At 45.0% G+C, this 19,098-nt stretch overlaps 1 protein-coding gene across 1 annotated transcript; it reads right to left on the bottom strand.

The window, feature by feature from the left end:
- Positions 1 to 12,287: 12,287 nt before the first annotated feature.
- LOC309328519 (vomeronasal type-2 receptor 26-like) lies at positions 12,288 to 18,110 on the bottom strand (the record flags this gene model as incomplete). Its single annotated transcript, XM_081838515.1, has 4 exons — positions 12,288 to 13,189; positions 14,903 to 15,062; positions 16,482 to 17,336; positions 17,820 to 18,110. 4 exons carry the CDS (start codon positions 18,108 to 18,110, stop codon positions 12,288 to 12,290), a joined length of 2,208 nt encoding a protein of 735 aa, XP_081694641.1.
- Positions 18,111 to 19,098: the final 988 nt, after the last annotated feature.

Raw genomic sequence — 19,098 nt, 5'->3', positions numbered from 1 at the left:
ATGCTATATCATAATGCTGAGACCTCAGATGAATAGCAAAGAGCAACTCATAAGGAGAAAGAATTGAAGAATTTTGCTGTGCATCCCGTTTTATTTTTGTATGTGTAGAGCGCAAGTAGCTTAGGATGAAAGAGCCTACTGTAACATTATAGGTACTTAAAATTAATGTTGATAGTCCTTTCTGAGTTTTATTTGATGCCCTATATTAATTTGGAAGCACCTAGTGATGGGCAGCAAATTCAATTCAATTTGCATTTTAATATAAAAAAATATTTCTGCTTCCTGAAACATTACACAAAACAGAACACAGTTTTCTTTCAAGATTGTGACTTTCTTGAATTTTTTTTCATGCAGATCTCCCACCAATTAAATTCAGATTGGTACATAAGCTGCTTTTAATCAAATAATATACAGAATAATTTATATTTGGGAACATGTGTGCAAAAATGGATGTAATAAGAGAAATAGATAGTTAATATTGGCAAATCTTCAGAGTTGATCAGTAATATATTCCCCACAGTGCCTATTCTTTGTGTGGATTTTAATGCCTTAGTTGGTGCAACTACAGCGGGCATTTTGCTAACTTTAGGCTTATCAACATGATCATCATCATCATCATCTTTAATTTGTATACCCTTTTTCTATCTTACAATACTCAAGGCGGTTTACAAGCTGAAGAAACAAAAAATGTACATCTTATAACAATCTAATGCAATACAAAAATGTGATAATAAAACATAAGTTTAAAATAGGCGATCTACATCAAAAAAGTAACATTCAACAATCATTAGAATAGTATAAAATAATAATATCAACATATGAATGTTAAACAGAAATCCACTCAACAGTTACAATAAATAATGTTGGGTGTAGTGAAGGGTTAACCTTCTGTGTCTCGAGACTGAGGGGATGGGCTTACAAGGGAAGTAAGCCAGGACGTGACGAAAGCAGCTTGGAATGTTGTGTACTGAGTGGAAATCAAAAGCAGTTTGTTGCATCGCTGCAAGCAGAGGGAGAAGATGCAGCTTGAATCAGATGGAAGTTGGACTTTGTAAATACACTACTTTTGTGCCAATAAAGGGATATTAGGACAGAAGAAACGTTTGGGACTCATTTACTGCTCTTTCGACACACGCCGCTGTGTAACTCTGCTAATTGCTTTACGATCTACGGCTCCCAGGGGAAGGGTGGCTGGGCACCGAACAATAAAGCAATAAATCTACCGAAGAAATAATATCTAAACTATAATCAATAAAACAACTTCAAGCCACAGTACATAAAATAATGCAATACACAATGAGAAGCAGAGACTAGATGGTAGAGCAAGGCAGGTGGAAAGAAGCCTTGCCTGATAGAGTCTTAGGCTTAGAACTTCGAATATGTTGTCCTAACCTCACCTTGTTCTTTGGCTAAGAAATATAATGCACAGGGTCTGAAGTAGCTGGAATTTGTATTCCAACCTAATATATGTATTTGACAAGAGTCCTGTAAACATTTCTAAGAGTCATTATGTTTATTTGAACAAACATGGTGGAAGATTTAATGACCACATTACAATCTCTCCTTCATTACTCACTTATGTGAACACCTTTGAAGTGTTAGAATGAATGGAAAGCGGCAATTTTTCAATATCACGGACCATATTTTCTCTTACGGAATCTGCAAGAATGAATGAAGATATACAGGACATGAAAAGACTGAAATAGTCTCACTTCTGGTGAGCAGGGAACATGGCCAACTACTGTCTTCTGTCAGTGAATTGCCTATAGAGATAATTATGTGGTGATGGATGATGTTGTTATTTAGTCGTTTAGTCATGTTCGACTCTTTGTGACTCCCTGGACCAGAGCACGCCAGGCACTTCTGTCTTCCACTGCCTCCCGCAGTTTAGTCAAACTCATGCAGGTAGCTTCGAGAACACTATGCAACCATCTTGTCCTCTGTCATTCCCTTCTCCTTGTGCCCTCAATCTTTCCCAATATCAGGGTCTTTCCCAGGGAGTCTTCTCTTCTGATTGATGATAGCCAGGCATAAATCTTGGTGATCGAATTCACTGTGTATATAAGAGTGAACTGGCAATTAACCTGATACTCTGAAAAAAGCTGTTTTCTACATCAGGAGACTGAGAAGATGTCACTTCCTGGGACACCTCTGGGGAGAGACATGTTTTATTTCAGCTGGGGCCACATGAAGGCATCTGGTTTCACTAGTATGGGTACATTCCGTGATTCTTTCTTTGATCCTCCCAGTGCTGTGATTACACAACCTGTCTATAGGCACTGAAGTTGTTTTCAAGCGATTGTCACATGGCAGGGTTAATGTTGCCAGCTTTCATGTCACTTTTACTGGCATCCTTGTAGCACAGGGTTGGTCTGCCAACATGCCCAGTGCCTGAGGCCAGCTTTCCATATAACACATCCTTGGGGATCATGCCACCTTCCATTCTATGTGCTCACTCGTAGGTGACTTCCTTCCTTTGGAAGTCCCTATTTTCATTAGGGAAACATTGGAGGGTTGGGTATCCCGGGTCCTCTTGGAGGCAGCCATTTATAGAGAAGGTTTTCATGTTTCATGTTTTATTATGCTTTTATTATTTGTTGGAAGCCGCCGAGAGTGGCTGGGGCAACCCAGTCAGAAGGGTGGAGTATAAATAATAAAATTGTTTGGGAAGGCATGAGGGCTTCAGGATGTCAGATGTTGGCCTCTCATAAGGTGCCATATATACAAATCAAAATATGCAAAGTTTTGTTGATATTCATTCTTGTTGGACACACGCCCACGAAGGCCACCAACTTCCCAAGACACTGGGGCATCTCTCCGGTGGTCACTCTCTGGCTATAAATCTCCCTCAGTCCAGAGAGACCAGCAATAAGCGACCCCTCCCTCCTGAGAGGAGCACACTCGTCTGCTTGCATAACATAGCAGAAGAGTCGATCAGTAGCTCTAAACTACTTTATTTTACAGTCTATATACAGAGAATCCACCAGCATGTCTGTGCTCTTTGAGCACCAGTACAGAACAGCATCTCACACAGATGTGAAACTAACTTCCAACTAACATCTAACAGTACTGAGACTTCCTGTCTCACACTCTCTCAGACACTCACATGATATACACAAACATAGTGCTACTGCTGGAGCTGCATGGATGGATAAAAATCCTAACAATACTTTGGTAACTTTTGGTACAGAATTGTTCTATTCTTGATATAAATAAATCAAGAATAATGAGTAAAAATAATCAAGATATAAAGGGTATAAATAAATATGTTGTCACAGCCACCCAGGTGGGTCCCAGCTCACGAGAGACCTTACTCCGTTGTAGTTTACTTACAGGAAAAGTTTATTGAAGATAATTGCTTCTTTCACAGTTCAGCATTGTGGCTGTACGTCTGTCACGTTAGACCGCCGAAGTCCCCCTCTGACTCCTCCCCTCCTCCACACCAACTTAATAGCCTGGCTCTAGACCACCTCTTCCTCTCCTTTCTTTTCCGCAGGGTCTTTCTGCCCCCCTGGGTTCTCTCTTTCCGGGATTCGCCTGAGGCTGAATCCTCTGCCGCCTCCTGCCCCCTCCTTCTGGCTTTGGGGCCGGGCTCCTCCTCTGAGCTTTCCCCACTTCCCCGCGCCTCTATGTTTGAACTTGGCGCGCGTACGTTGCTTTTGACCTTTCCTTCGTCCTCTATACTGCCCCCTGTTCCACTCTCTACCCTTTCCGGCTGAACACCTTGCTCCAACCCCCTCTCTCTGTTTTCTCCTGTTCCTCCTCCCTCCGAGAGGCTGACAACTCCACCCCCTTTACTCCGTTCCGGCTGAGACCCCTCTGACAGCGTCTGTGCTTCACTGGGCTTTCTCCCCTCCTTTCCTGACTCTTCACAGCTTCTCTCTTCTCCTGCTTTTCGCCTGATCATGCTAGCTCCCTTTTGGGAATCCTCTGACTCACTGCTTAGGCTCATAGATTCCCTTCGAATTCCGTCATCTTCTTCCTCGTCTCTCTCTCCCTCCTCCCACTCGCTTTCCGTCTCCTCTGCCATCTCCTCACTTCTCCCAGAAACCCTGACATCCATCCCCCCCTCGAAGCCCCCCCTTCCCCCCTCCCGGTCGCTGGGTGCAGGTTGAGGGAAATGTGGTTCTTCCTGGGTCGGTTCAGGATACCGGGTGTCCACGTCAATCTTCTCCTCTGGCAGCTCCGTATACGTGTGTTCGAACTCGGGTTCCCCCCCTGAAGGCATCACAGTCTCTTCCTCCCTCACTGCTTCTCCTGGCGCTGCCTGCCAAGGACCTATCATCCACCTCTGACTCCATACCTCCCTTGGGTGATCCACCCACCAATAAGGGTTTGTCTCTCCCCCCCCCAGGCGGGGATCCCTGGTCGGGCTTGTTTTGGGCGTAGAGCCCTCGGGCGAGGAGAAACCCCCGAACGTGCTGCCCGACAAAGTGGGCGTGAAAAGCCAATCATCAAAATACTCCTCGGGCATGGGTTTGTGCGGAAAAATTGCATGAAACTCCTCCTTCAACAGGGGTTCGTCCAAAGCGTAACCCGGCACCCAGCTATTTGCAGAGACTGGAGTGCCTTCCCTGGCGAGAAAATATTCAACTCCCTCCTCCCCCCATCGTGAATCCAGTATCTCTGTGACCTCATTAAGAGGTTCTGGTCTTGGCGACTCCCCTCCCTCAGGCGCCCTTCTACGTGGCTCTGGAGGTGCTCCTGACTCTTGAAACCTGTGTGGGGCTTTGTAGGGAGTGAGCACCGACCTATGAAAGACCGGGTGCACCCTGGAGCCCTCCGGAAGGGCTAGGCGAAAAGCCACCGGATTGATCTTAGCCTCAACTTGATATGGTCCTAGCTGCCTGTGTTCTAACTTCTTTTTGGCCAACGACCTGGCCGGCATCGCGTGGGCTGCTAACCATACCCAGTCCCCAACCTGAATGTCTTCCCCCGCCCTTCTGTGTTTATCGGCTTGCACCTTATACGCCTGCTTTGCCAGCTCCAAATGTCTCCGCAGCTCCTCGTGCACCTCTTGCAACTCTGCTGCAAACTGGTCGGCATTTTGAGGTCCCCCCCCTTCAGGTGCTGTAAAGCTCGGGAAGGTTCTGGGGTGACGTCCATAGTTTGCGAAGAAAGGCGTCACCCCGGTGGATGCGTGCTTCGTGTTGTTGTAGGCGAACTCAGCCATCGGCAGGTAGTCCACCCACGCCGCGGGTCGCTGGTTGGCGTAACACCGTAGGTACTGCTGCATGATCGCGTTGACCCTCTCCGCTTGACCGTTGGTCTGTGGATGCCTCGCCGACGTCAGGTTGATCTTGACGTGCAAGATGCCCAGAAGCTTCCGCCAGAAAGTGGAAACAAATTGGCGCCCCCTGTCGGACAAGACGGACTGCGGTAGTCCATGCACTCTGAAGACGTGATCGATGAAGAGCTTTGCGGTCTGTTCTGCCGTCGCCACCTTGGCACAAGGAATGAAGTGCGCCATCTTGGTGAACAAGTCCACAACCACTAACACCGCCGTCTTACCTCTGGAGCTGGGCAGGTCTGTAACAAAGTCCAACGCTACCCTCTCCCACGGTTGCTGCGGTGTCTCCAGCGGTTCTAACAATCCCGCCTGCTTCTGATGCACTGGTTTGGACCTCTGGCAGATATCGCACCTGGCTACGTAGTCCGCCACCTCTCCTCTCATCTGGGGCCACCAAAAGTCCCTTGCCACCAACTCCATCGTCTTCTCTTTGCCGAAATGGCCCGCACTCGGGGCATCGTGCAATTGTTGCAAAACCGTGGCGCGAAGCTCGTCGGTGGGCACGTAAAGGGCGCCCTTGCGAGTCAAAAGTCCATCCTGCAACTGAAACTCATTGTTGTCAGGCGACCCTCTGCGGAGCTCCTCCATCTTGGATTGTGCAAACTGATCCTCTTGCAGCGCGCGTCGCACCGCGTCCAGGTCGACTGCGATGGTAGCGCACGTCCACGCCTGCGGTGCGAAAATGTACTTTGCTGCGATTGGAGCTACTTCCTCCAGGTATTGAGGCTTTCGGGACAGCGCGTCTGCTATAACATTGGAGTCTCCAGGGATGTATTCTATTTTGAAATCGAAATCCGCAAAGAATTCCGCCCAGCGCATGTGTCGTTGGGTTTGCAATTTAGCCGTCCGCCAATACTCCAAGTTCTTGTGATCCGTGCGGACCTGCACCGTGTGCTTGGCTCCTATCAAGAAGTGTCGCCACGCTTTGAAAGCTGCATGAATGGCCAACAACTCCCTGTCCCATATGGTGTAGTTGCGCTCCGTCTTGCTGAGCTTCCGGGAGTAGAATGCACCCGGTCTCCAGTTGCCTTGCGAATCCTCTTGCAAGAGGACGGCCCCAACTGCTCTGTCTGATGCATCTGTCTCTACCCGCATGGGCCTGCCAGGATTCACGTGCAGCAGCTGCTCCTCGGAGGCGAAAAGGCTTTTAAGCTTCCGAAAGGATCGCTCTGCTTGTTCGGTCCAGACGAACTTCTTCTTCTTGGAACTGAGGGTGTCAGTGATTGCCGCCGTCGCGTTTGCAAAACCTTTAATAAACTTGCGATAAAAATTGGCAAAGCCGATGAACCTCTGGACCTCCTTCCGATTTCGAGGGCTCTTCCAGTCCAACAGCGCTTGGACTTTAGTCTTGTCCATGGCCAGTCCCTCGTCGGACAGCTTGTAGCCAAGGAAATCTACCTCTCTCACATCAAACTGGCACTTCTCCAACTTGGCGTACAGCCTGTGTTCCTTCAGCCTCTGCAGAACTTCCTTCACGTCCTTATCGTGATCCTCTGGCGATTCCGAGAAAATCAGGATATCGTCGAGAAAACAGACACACTTCTTGTAGAGGAGACCTGCCAGGACGTGATGCATGAATGCTTGGAAAACATGGCTGCCATTTTGTAGACCGAAGGGCATAACTCTGTATTCGTACGTGCCCAAAGGAGTGAACATGGCCGTCTTCCACTCGTCGCCCTTCCTGATGCGGATGAGGTTGTAAGCTCCACGTAAATCCAGCTTGGTAAAAATCTTCCCCCTCCTGACTGTAGCCAAAAGGTCGTCAATTTTGGGCATGGGGAAGGCCTTGGGCTTAGTTAGTCTGTTTATGAACCGGTAGTCCACAATGAGCCTCTTCTGGGGCGTGTCTTTCTTTTTCACAAAGAAAACAGGACTGCCTCCCGCTGCTTTAGATTCCTGGATGAATCCGCGCTTGAGGTTGTGTTCTATGAACTCCCGAAGCTCTTGCAGCTCGTCTTCCGACATGGAGTACAGCTTGGCAGTTGGCAACTGCGCGCCTGGCACTAAGTCAATCGCGCAGTCGTAAGGTCTGTGAGGCGGCAATTTGTCAGCTTCCTTTTCGCAGAAAACCTCCAAGAACTCCGCGTACTTGTGAGGAACCGCTTGCACCATACTCAGATGCAGCTGCTGTTCGGCTTCTCCTCCTTGATCGGTTTGGATGCAATTCTGGGCGCAATACGATGAACAAAAGGTGATCTGCCTCTGGTACCAAGCAACCGCGGGACTGTGCCTGTCCAGCCAACTCATGCCCAACACGATGGGCGTGTCCGATAAGTGGGTGACATTGAAACTAATAAGCTCTCGATGGTCTCCAATTTGCATCATCATGGGAGGGGTTTGCTGCACCACTTGCCCCCCCAGCAACTTCCTGCCGTCTACCGTGACCACGTTCAGAGGCGTCGTTGCAGGCAGGAGCGCTATGTTATGCTGCTTGACGAACTGTAATCCCACGAAATCGGCGTTGCTTCCCGAATCGATGGTTGTTGGAACCTCGAGAAGTCGCCCATCAGGCAGCTGGAGTGTTGCTGTGAGTAAAACTGCTGGTTTGGGAGGTAAAGGGTCCATGCGCTGCAAGGATGCTGGGGACTTCTCTACAGATCCGCCTGGCTGAGCCCCAGTAGCTCTGCTTCCAGCCAGGCACTGCAGTTTCCCTGAAGCTGCTCCTCTGATTGCACCTCTGCTGTCACAGTTGCTAGTGCTGCAGTGTGCTTCTGGAGCCTCTGGGGGCACTCTTTCGCCATATGGTGTGCACTGTCGCAGATGTAACACTTCCTGGTCCCTCTAGGAGGCTTCGCTTTGGCTGCAGCAGGGATGGGGCTCTGGGATGGCTTCTGAGCCCTAGCACCACCAATCTCCATTGGCTCTTCGCCTTCCTTCCCCATTGGTGAGGGGTGCGCACGGCTGAAATCCCTGTGCACAAAAGGGAGAGCTTTTGCTTGCGCGCGCGCTTGGGGCCCCCCCTCCTCGTGCCACGGACGTCCCTCATGTCGAATTCCTATAGCCAAAGCCCGTTGCACCACGTCTTCCAGGGTCTGGGGTCTGTCCCCCCTTGCGATCTCATCCTTGACGGAGGGGCTCAATCCCTCCCAAAAAAGATCCCTGACCGGTAGACTGTCCTTCGGCCAAGCTAAGGCGGTGAGCAATGCAAAAAATTTAGAATGATATTGGCGTACAGTGGCTCTCCCCTGCCTCAGCCCGTGCATCTGCCGGCGCGCAATGTCCTTATCCACAGAGGATTGAAAACAAGCATCCATTGCCTTGATAAACGCATCTGCATTGCGACGGGCTGGTCCATCTTCGCGCCACAGATTGCGTAGCCAAGCCCTGGCCTCCCCATGCAGGTGCGAAACAATAAATCCCACTCTCTCCTCCTCATCTCTAAAATCATGACGGAGTAAATGCAGTGCATACACGACATCTGCCCTGAAGTTGGGATAGTCTTGCAAGTTGCCATTAAAATGCGAAACTAGGGCACCCCCCCTCCTTCCAAGCGCAATGCCCTCCGCTCTGGAGCCCGGGGTCCCCGCCTTGTCCGCATTTTCCCACCTTGCTTGCAAATCCTGGCAGGCTTTCTCCAAGTCAGCATTCTTCTTCTGCGAAGCAATGACTGCCGTTGTGAGAGTGGTAATCTGATCCCGGAGTGCAGCCAGCTGTTCCTCAGCACTCATGGCTGCCCCGTTCGTGAGCTTCGCAAAAAAAAAATTTTTGCTTTCAGAGGGAGGGGGACTTTCTGTCACAGCCACCCAGGTGGGTCCCAGCTCACGAGAGACCTTACTCCGTTGTAGTTTACTTACAGGGAAAGTTTATTGAAGATAATTGCTTCTTTCACAGTTCAGCATTGTGGCTGTACGTCTGTCACGTTAGACCGCCGAAGTCCCCCTCTGACTCCTCCCCTCCTCCACACCAACTTAATAGCCTGGCTCTAGACCACCTCTTCCTCTCCTTTCTTTTCCGCAGGGTCTTTCTGCCCCCCTGGGTTCTCTCTTTCCGGGATTCGCCTGAGGCTGAATCCTCTGCCGCCTCCTGCCCCCTCCTTCTGGCTTTGGGGCCGGGCTCCTCCTCTGAGCTTTCCCCACTTCCCCGCGCCTCTATGTTTGAACTTGGCGCGCGTACGTTGCTTTTGACCTTTCCTTCGTCCTCTATACTGCCCCCTGTTCCACTCTCTACCCTTTCCGGCTGAACACCTTGCTCCAACCCCCTCTCTCTGTTTTCTCCTGTTCCTCCTCCCTCCGAGAGGCTGACAACTCCACCCCCTTTACTCCGTTCCGGCTGAGACCCCTCTGACAGCGTCTGTGCTTCACTGGGCTTTCTCCCCTCCTTTCCTGACTCTTCACAGCTTCTCTCTTCTCCTGCTTTTCGCCTGATCATGCTAGCTCCCTTTTGGGAATCCTCTGACTCACTGCTTAGGCTCATAGATTCCCTTCGAATTCCGTCATCTTCTTCCTCGTCTCTCTCTCCCTCCTCCCACTCGCTTTCCGTCTCCTCTGCCATCTCCTCACTTCTCCCAGAAACCCTGACATCCGTGATTATTCTTTTGAAAAGTAAGATATTTATCTTTTCCCATCCTTTATTAATTTAACTTTGTCTACCATAGACATGAACAACAATTGTCACTCGTACCCCTCCTTCCATTCTAAGGGACCTGCTTAATATTTTGGGAGTGAGGTTTGCTGTACAAAAGGGTTTGAAACTATTACCAAAGTTTGTCACTGATTTATGTCTTGAGGCCCCCAGCCAGCCCCCCATGAAATAACTACACACGGACACAGAATTAAGGTTGATGGGTAACATTAAGGCCACAACTTTATTGACTGCAAATTAAATGTGAGTGGTATTGGTATTGGCATAGGCATTGGCTGAAGACTATAACTGACTACTGCCCCAGTTGACAGAATCTATGTAGGTAAACCCATTGAGGCAGCAAAGTTGGGATTTTGCCCAATAGAAGCTTACCGTGAGGTTCCTGTGATTCCAGTATGGCCCTAGCCCATCAAGCGGAATTCAGACGAGATCCAGGACCGGACCCCCAGATTCCTTTAACAGAATACCTATTGATCATTGAGGGGCAGGTGATGGCCACACCTCCCCTCCAAACATAAAATTAAGCCAATGCCTAACCACCAAACCTGGAAAGTTGTGGCAATTGCTAAAGGGGTAGCCAAAAAACCAAGTGGCCAGTGCTAATTTTCCAAATGGATAAAAATTCCTACCCAGCCCCTGTCCCAAGACAGGTGACTCACACGAAGTCCACAGCAAGGCCGAGAACCAACAGTAAGGGTGGGAGGGCGGGTTCAGCAATGCCAATCATGTGCCTGGGCACTCTTGCGCTGATGCTTATATAATTCTTAAACCACCCTAACCCCCTCCTGATTGGCTATGACCCGTGATGCCTATTTAGAGAAATGAAACTTAGACCGAGAAACAAAACCTACTTATCCAGGTGTGTGTCCAGGAGCCCAGTCGCAAGAAGGACCGCCTCCTGAGGACGATCCCATTTGGGTTTTGGTTCACAGTGTACCAATTACTCAGTTCAGGGCAGTGGCAAAAAGTGTGTGGTTGGTAACAAAAGGTTGCACAAAAAGAGCACAAAACTTTGATACCAATTTGGAGTGAATTAGACAAAGCTGGGTTTGGGGTGTGAAGGAGCTGCTTTGTCCCTAAGGTTTTGGTCTGATAAATAAAGTTTGCGTTTTCTGAATTTTGCAGAGAATTGATATTGAAAATATCTCCAGATATCTCCAGAGAATTGATACTGAAAATGGAAGGGCAAAGAAGGTCCAGAATAGGACTGGCTTCTGAAATGAAATTTGGAAGGTAAAAAGTGCACTTCATAGTCGCTTGAGTTTGAAAGTGGAAGGTCTAAGGGTTTCCCATGGAGGAGTAGGGGCGGTGAGATGAGGCACCTCCTAGTTATGAACAAGTGCTCTGTGGAGTAGAAACAGTGACAATGGTACACAATTGGCCCCATCAATGGTGATTCCATTAGGAACATATGCTAGACATGGATCCAATAGATTTCTAGGAGAGGCCTGGAACAACTGGAGCACTTACTGGGCCAGTAAGTGAAATAAACCTGGACCTCCATTTTCCCAAAGGAGAATCAGAATCACTTCTGATTCTTCCCACAATCACTATTATTTCCATTTCTACTTGACATCTGGGAAAGTGGCAGAGATGGCCACATATTATTTTGCACAAAGATACAGTGAAATGAAAGAAGGGAGAGGGAGTCATTTCCAACTGCTCTTTAACCTTAATATATTTTAAGTATTAATTCCCACCTAAGGGTCCATCAGCTGTGAACCTTAATTTAGCATGTTATAAATGTAATTTATTTTATGCTTAGCAAAGCACCAATGAATCTATTTCACAAAGAGCTTTTTACAAGTGGACAGAAGGCGGAGACATAAGACATAAGAAACATAGAACATTGTTAACAATACTCAGTACCACAGAATGTGGAGAATAGAGTTTTAATCCTTCCTGCCCCAGTGTAATGTCAGTGAAAACCACTCATTTGCACCTGCTGCTGTTGAATTGTATGATTCCCTCCTTATTTATTAGCACTATTTATGTGAAAGCATTTATAAACCACTTAATATTTTAAAATCTCTAAGTAGTATGCAATATTAAAAAGAATTAATACAAGGCACTTAAAAGCATATAATTGAAGCAAATAATTCAAGAGTTTCAAAGCACAGTTCCATACAGTTCCTTATTTTGGTTATTCATGAGGATTGTGGCCTACATTATTTAAGAAGTTATGAATTAGAATTAAGATAAATACATCAGAAGAATAATCAGCCATCATGCATGCACGTTATATTCTTAACCCTCCATCCATATGAATCTGTCATATTTGTTGTGTTTGTTTGTAACATAGGAGTAGAAATAGATTGGTCAGGAATGTATGCTACCTAAATCTGACTTCTTGAGTAGGTCCACCATCTCATTGTCATATTGCACAAGAAATACATAAATTGTTTACTTAGGTTCTTTAACTCTTTATTCTTATCAGCTGCTCCCTCGTATTCAGTTCAGGTCTCAACAAAATAATGTAGCATTTGGGGAAAAATATACAACCCAACAAGCCAGCACTGGAGGCCAAGATGGAGAAGATCTCCACAGCCACCATATATTTCCCTTTGGTACTCAGGTAGGTTGGAACAAATGACAACCAAACACTGCAGAACATCAACATGCTGAAGGTGATGAACTTGGCTTCATTAAAACTGTCTGGCAACTTTCTTGCCAGGAAAGCCACAGTGAAGCTGATGATGGCCAGAACTCCCATGTAGCCCAGAACAAGATAAAACATGGTGACAGACCCTTCATTGCATTCTGCTATGATTTCTTCAATTAGGGACTGCATGTCCAAATCTGGGAATGGGGGGGAGGTTGCCAGCCACAGCACACAAATGCCTGCTTGAATAATGGAGCAGGAGAGAACAATGGAATTGGTCAATCTTTTCCCCACCCACATTCTCATTCTGGACCCCGGCTTGGTGGCCATGAAAGCAAGAACCACAATTATGGTTTTAGCCAACACACAAGAGATAGCCACTGAGAAGATAATGCCAAAAGCAGATTGACGGAGAAAGCAGATCACCTTCCCAGGTTGGCCAAGGAATAGCAATGATGAGAGGAAGCAGAACAGGAGGGAGAAGAGGAGAATGTATGTAAGGTCCCGATTGTTGGCTTTGACTATGGGGGTATCTTTGTTCTTAATAAAAATTCCAATTACCAATACTGTAACAATAGAGAAAGACACAGCAACCAATCCTAAACTAATCCCTAAAGGATCTTCGTAGGACAGATAAGCTAATGTCTTTGACATACATTGATCTTGGTCCCTGCTTGCATATTGATCGTCATGGCATTTGTAGCAGTCTGTCATGTCTGAAAAACAAAATAGTGAGAAACATAGTGCGAATTCATTTGTGAATACAGGCCCATTTTCATGAGAATCTTCAACATAGCAGTGTCTGGTTATGCTGAGTATCTGTCAGTCTTTAAGTTGTCATAAATTTCTTTATTGTTTTTACTTCATAAATTGTATTTTCTGTGTATTCTGGAAACATTAACACACTAGAACACCTACCTTGTTGCCATGAAACCTTCCCTTCTGGACATGGAACACAATCATAGCAGCAAAATTTCTCCCCTTCCTTCTTCTTCTTCTGATAACCAGCATGGCAGGAGTCGCTACATACAGAAAGGGGCAACACCTACGCATAAAGGTTGAAAGAATTACGGGTGGAATAAATTAGAGATCACTTTTGTTCATTGGCAAAACTAAAAAGATTCAAGCAAACAGTTGAACACAGTGCAGACAATTTGCCAGTGGTTCCCTGAATCATAGTTTTATAGCCAATTGCTTGTTTGAGGAGTATCTGCACACCAGAGTAAACCAATGGCTTACTCAAATGAATTTTTTATCCCACAAAAACAGGTTGGGGAGTGGAATTCATTTGTGGAGGGGGGGGGTCCATTTTGCTCCACAGATTAATTTCCTCACAGAGAGGGAGGCCCATAATCAAGGCCTGGTAAATATGTACCACATATTCCTTGTATGGGTAACTTTAAGTTCTATACCATTATTGTGAAAAGTAGAAATATTAGGCACTCCATCTCTCTTTAACTCATGGGCATCCCCTGGGGGGCAGGGAGTGGGGCAATGGTGGCCCTATAAACCAAAATTCATATGGACCACAATCCACATTCCTAACTTCCAGTTAAAAGACAGTGAGGAGAAGTTTCTAGCATTTTTAGAATCTCAGCTATAAAGCAAGGTATCCAGGCACCATCATACATTTTTTTTTCTTAGAAACGAGCCCACTCTCTGCTATTCAGTGTTTCATTCCCCCACCCCATCCCAGCCCAGAGAAAGGTATTGCGCAGTTTCTGCATACATGGCACTAACTGAAAACCACAGTGGTCAAATGGTTAAAGCAAGACCAGAAATATCAGGGTTCAATTCCCTACTTGGCGAAGAAAATCATTGTGTGGCCTTGGGGCAAAATGTATCTCTCAGGCTAACGTACCTCAGAGTGTTTTTGTGAGGAAAAATGGAAGCAAGGCAATATTGAACATTTTCTTGTACTCCTTAGAGGAAAGACAGGACATAAATGAACTTAATAAATAAATAAAAAAAAAATTCAGAGCCTAACTTCTGACCATTAGGTCCCATTTTTTAGTATCAGTATATACACATACCTGATTGAAACGTCCTTGCCAAGTAATCCTGTCATCATTCAGGAGGATATCCTGCCCTTCACTGGGATCTTAAGGGATTTAAAGAAGCACTGTAAAAAAGTAATAAGTATTGATTAAAGGGAATAGGAGGAAAAGAGATAAATAATGTCAATACAAGATTGAGGAATGCGTAATGAAAGTGATGAATACGGATGATTTACGGGACAGCTGAGGGAAGTTTGAAAGAAAATGTAGTGATGAAAATGATGTGAAATTACTGTATATATATATATTATTTTTCGTTGTTGTTGTCGTTTGTCTTGTTTTATGTTTGTGTTTTATGTTTAATAATAAAAATTATATGGTAAAAAAAAAAAAAAATCCTGTCATCATTCAGGAGGATATCCTGCCCTTCACTGGGATCTACTCTTCCAACTTTCACTTTTGTGAAGGAGTTGTTGGGAAATATGACCATCTTCATTATGTCAAACCCTGTTACCATTTCCATTTTATTGTTGAAGTGCACTCTTTCTCCCGCTGAATTGTTAAAGGAGATACTTTGAAGAAACTGATGAAGCTTGAGGAATGAGGAAAGAAAGAAAGAAAGAAAGAAAGAAAGAAAGAAAGAAAGAAAGAAAGAAAGAAATCAGCACTGTCACATTGAGCTTCATAAATACATTTCCCTACTGGTGCAGGATTTTGTTTTTGTTTCTTTTGCAATTTCCTTTTACAAATGCTTATGGGGGGAATGCAATAATGAATGCAGTCAAACAGTATTTTTTAAAAAAATGCAAGCAAATTGTTCTTTCAATCTACAAGTGAAAAAACTAGATGAATCTTAGAGTTCTTGGAATGAACCCAAGGGTCATCTAGACCAAGCCCTGTTATGCAGATATCTCAACTAGAGCATCCATGAAAGGTGGCAATCCAACCTCTCCTTAAAAACCTCCAAGGAAGGAGAATCCACAACTTCCTGAGGGAGTCATTCCCAGGATTCTGTTGAAGATGCCCTTGCTGTTAAAGTGGTGTAATACTGCTTTAAATGTGTGGTGTGAATGTGTCCCAGGCGGCAACAGTGAAGAGGGTTTTAGGTGGTTAGCATTTTTCTTCTCTGGTGATTCTGGTTAAAATCACACACACACAAGCTGCTATGAGGCTAAATGCATGTTCAGAAGGCAATTTCCCTCAATATTACGCCGAGAGTGATTAGCTCCTTCTGTTCACGCATCATTCTCCTTCTCCCCACATTTCAGCTCCTTAATGAGTGATCATAATCCTGCTCAGTACAAAATAAGTCACAGGTTCAGCGTATGTGCTCAGCTGAGGAACCAATGGGGTGAAGCTGCCATATGTGGGTTCATGATTGAACACCTCTAAGTCAGAATCCCCCCTAAATGTAACAATAGTTGTTGCTCCTGTTAATGAATTGTACAGTGGTACCTCAGGTTAAGTACTTAATTCGTTCTGGAGATCCGTACTTAACCCAAAACTGTTGACCTGAAGCACGACTTTAGCTAATGGGGCCTCCTGCTGCTGCTGCACCGACGGAGCACGATTTCTGTTCTCATCCTGAAGCAAAGTTCTTAACCTGAAGCACTATTTCTGGGGTAGCGGAGTCTGTAACCTGAAGCGTATGTAACCTGAAGGGTATGTAACCCGAGGTACCACTGTATGTCAAGTGCAATTCCACTGTTATACAGTGGTACCTCTAGTTACGAAATTAATTCCGGAGGTCCGTTCTTAACCTGAAACTTTTCTTAACTACAGGCATGCTTTTGCTAATGGGGCCTCTTGCTGCTGCTGCGCTGCCGGCACACAATTTCCGTTCTCATCCTGGGGCAAAGTTCTCAACTCAAGGTAACTCTTCCAGGTTAGCGGAAATTGTAACCTGAAGCGTTTGTAACCTGAGGCATTTGTAACTCAAGGTACCACTGTATTTGGGTGCTATTTCACTTTATAAAAATGCAATAAATCCATTTTGTTGTGGAAACATTACCTGCCAGGGCTGAAGGTTTTTCCATTCAAGTTTTTTACCACCTGCTTGTGGGTCGTGGTTGGATCTTGATGAGTACATGGTGTGCAAAGCTTGTGCCACGGCGTGGACAGCATTGAAGATGCTGTAGCTGTGACCAGTCATGCGAGTTTCAAAAACTGACCCAAAAAGGTTATCTAGCCTCTCATCCCTGGTACAAACCTTTTTATCAACTTCTAATGGCACATTGTGATTCGGGAATGAGCACTGGAATGCTTGCTCCCAGAAATCCTTGAGGAAAGAATCTCCTTCTTCCCAATAAAGTTTTATATTCTGAAGATATGCCTGGAACCCTGATGGTTCATTTGAGTGAACCTCAAAAGAAATGGTGCCTTGGAAAAATTCAGGATCCCAACCCGTGATAAGGGCTATAACTGTGAAATCAATCTGGGCTGTCACGATCCATATCTTTCCAGAAGATGTGTTTTCCTGATATTCAGGATCAGTTAGAAACATCATAGTAGTTAGCCACATAACAGTGAGAGTTTCTCCATAGAAAACATAAGTGCTGATTCTGTGGTCTGTGAAAGGCTGATATATATTTGTGGCTGTATCAATCATGTCAGTGATATTAATCAACCGAGCTTGGCTTGGGATTCTCTGTGTGAAGGCTGAGCAGATTCCATTTTCAGAAAACAATGCCTCTAGGGCCTGCAAGAAATGGTCTCCACTCTCATCATCCACGGCAAAGAGCCCAACCCAGGTCCATCCAAAATGCTGAAGCAGTCGGATAACCCCCATATATTGATGGGCTTCGTTTGGGACCATGCGGTAAAAAGAGGAGACATTTTCCTCAGGAGGAAATGAGCCATATGTGAGCTATAAGGAAACACACCAGTATCTCAGAAATGACTTCAAAGTATTATATACGCATGTTCCTTTTTATGCAAATAAAAGGCACTTATGATTTAGACTTTGGTTAAAATTAACCCTACTGAAAATCAATGGCCCTTCTTTTTAGAATGCAGATATATGGCACACTTTTATTTAAGTTAATTATGATAAAGAACTCTATTAGGTATCCCTATTATTATTATTATTATTATTATTATTATTATTATTATTATTATTTTCCCACCAACTTTTGACAGTAATTCTTATTTGGCTACAGTATCACCACTTTCTCCAAGACTTTTATTTTCCAGATCCAAAATCAATTCACTCACTTTCTGAAGCTAATTTTGTGATCCCCATGCGGAGAAAAATGGTATACGACCAGTTTGCAGTTGCAGATTCTAAAACAATATGCTACAGCAACAAGCTGTCTTTCCACCAGACTTGTCTTAAAGGGGTAGATCTTACCTGCGGAATCTTGTAGAGACTTAAGATGTCTGCCATGTGGAAGGAAATATCAGGGCCAAGTCCCCCAATGATGGATATAAGGCTTTTCTGGCTCCCACATTCATAGTTAGGGACAAATCTATGCAATTTGAACAGCACATCCAGAGTTGTGCGGTAGGCCATCCTCTCATTGAAGTAGCTGTCACAGACATGGAGCCCAAGTGTGACATTGGGCAAGATCCTGGGATTCTCGTTGATCTCATTTACGGAAAAAGCCAATGCTAAGACATGCTGGTAGAACTTTGTCAGCATACTGAAAAGATAGATGATAGATAGATAGATAGATAGATAGATAGAGATGATAGATGATAGATGATAGATGATAGATGATAGATGATAGATAGATGATATAGATAGATAGATAGATGATAGATTGATAGATAGATGATAGATAGATAGATAGATGATAGATGATAGATGATAGATAGATGATAGATGATAGATGATAGATGATAGATGATAGATAGATAGATAGAGATACACACACACACACATTTTCACAGACAAATTTTTACAATCCAACAGCTCTGAGCTCTGAGCAACTGAAATGCTCCAATTGAAATGTAATTACTGCCATCACTTTCGGAAGGAATAAAAAAAAAGAAAGAAAGAAATCATGAGTGCAGAGAGCTATAGGATGAAGCTGCAAAAAGGACAGAGAACAAATAAAAGGGCCATATAAGAAGAGACAACAGTGGGAAATTTGTCTGAATTTGTGAAGCATAACTGGTAAAAGGCAGAATTTGGAAATCAGTGAAAATACTGTAAATACAGCACATAACGTAAAATGCTGAGCGATCTGTAGCTCAGTGGTAAAGCATCAGCTTTCTATGAAGAAAACTGCTTTTTTCTGGGGGGACACAGGGGTATGCTTACCTCTAAACATTTTGTGAATCTTTGTACTTTTGTCCATTTACTGTATTTATTTTTCCTGATTATAAAATGGTAATTTCCTTGAATCAAAATGAGAGTACCCCTAAACATATTTTTTTTAGGGGGGGAAAGCACTGGAAGAAAGTCCCAAGGCTAGAAGAAACTCCTGCCTAAAACCCGGGAGAGCTGTTTCCAACTTGGGTGGACCAATAGAAGGCAGCTTCCTATATTCATAATTAATTATACATTTGTCTACACACATATGTGTTTTGCCACTGAGCAACAACCCATCACTAGTATGAGAGTGGTGTTCTGAAACCCCCCAAAAGTATGTGCATTGTTCCATAATGTGCCCTCATAGTCATTA

This window comes from Podarcis erhardii (genome assembly GCF_964252035.2).
Source record: "Podarcis erhardii genome assembly, chromosome: 13".
Lineage (NCBI taxonomy): Eukaryota > Metazoa > Chordata > Lepidosauria > Squamata > Lacertidae > Podarcis > Podarcis erhardii.
Note: the sequence above shows the minus strand (reverse complement) of the source record. Positions and strands in the feature narration are given on the sequence as shown.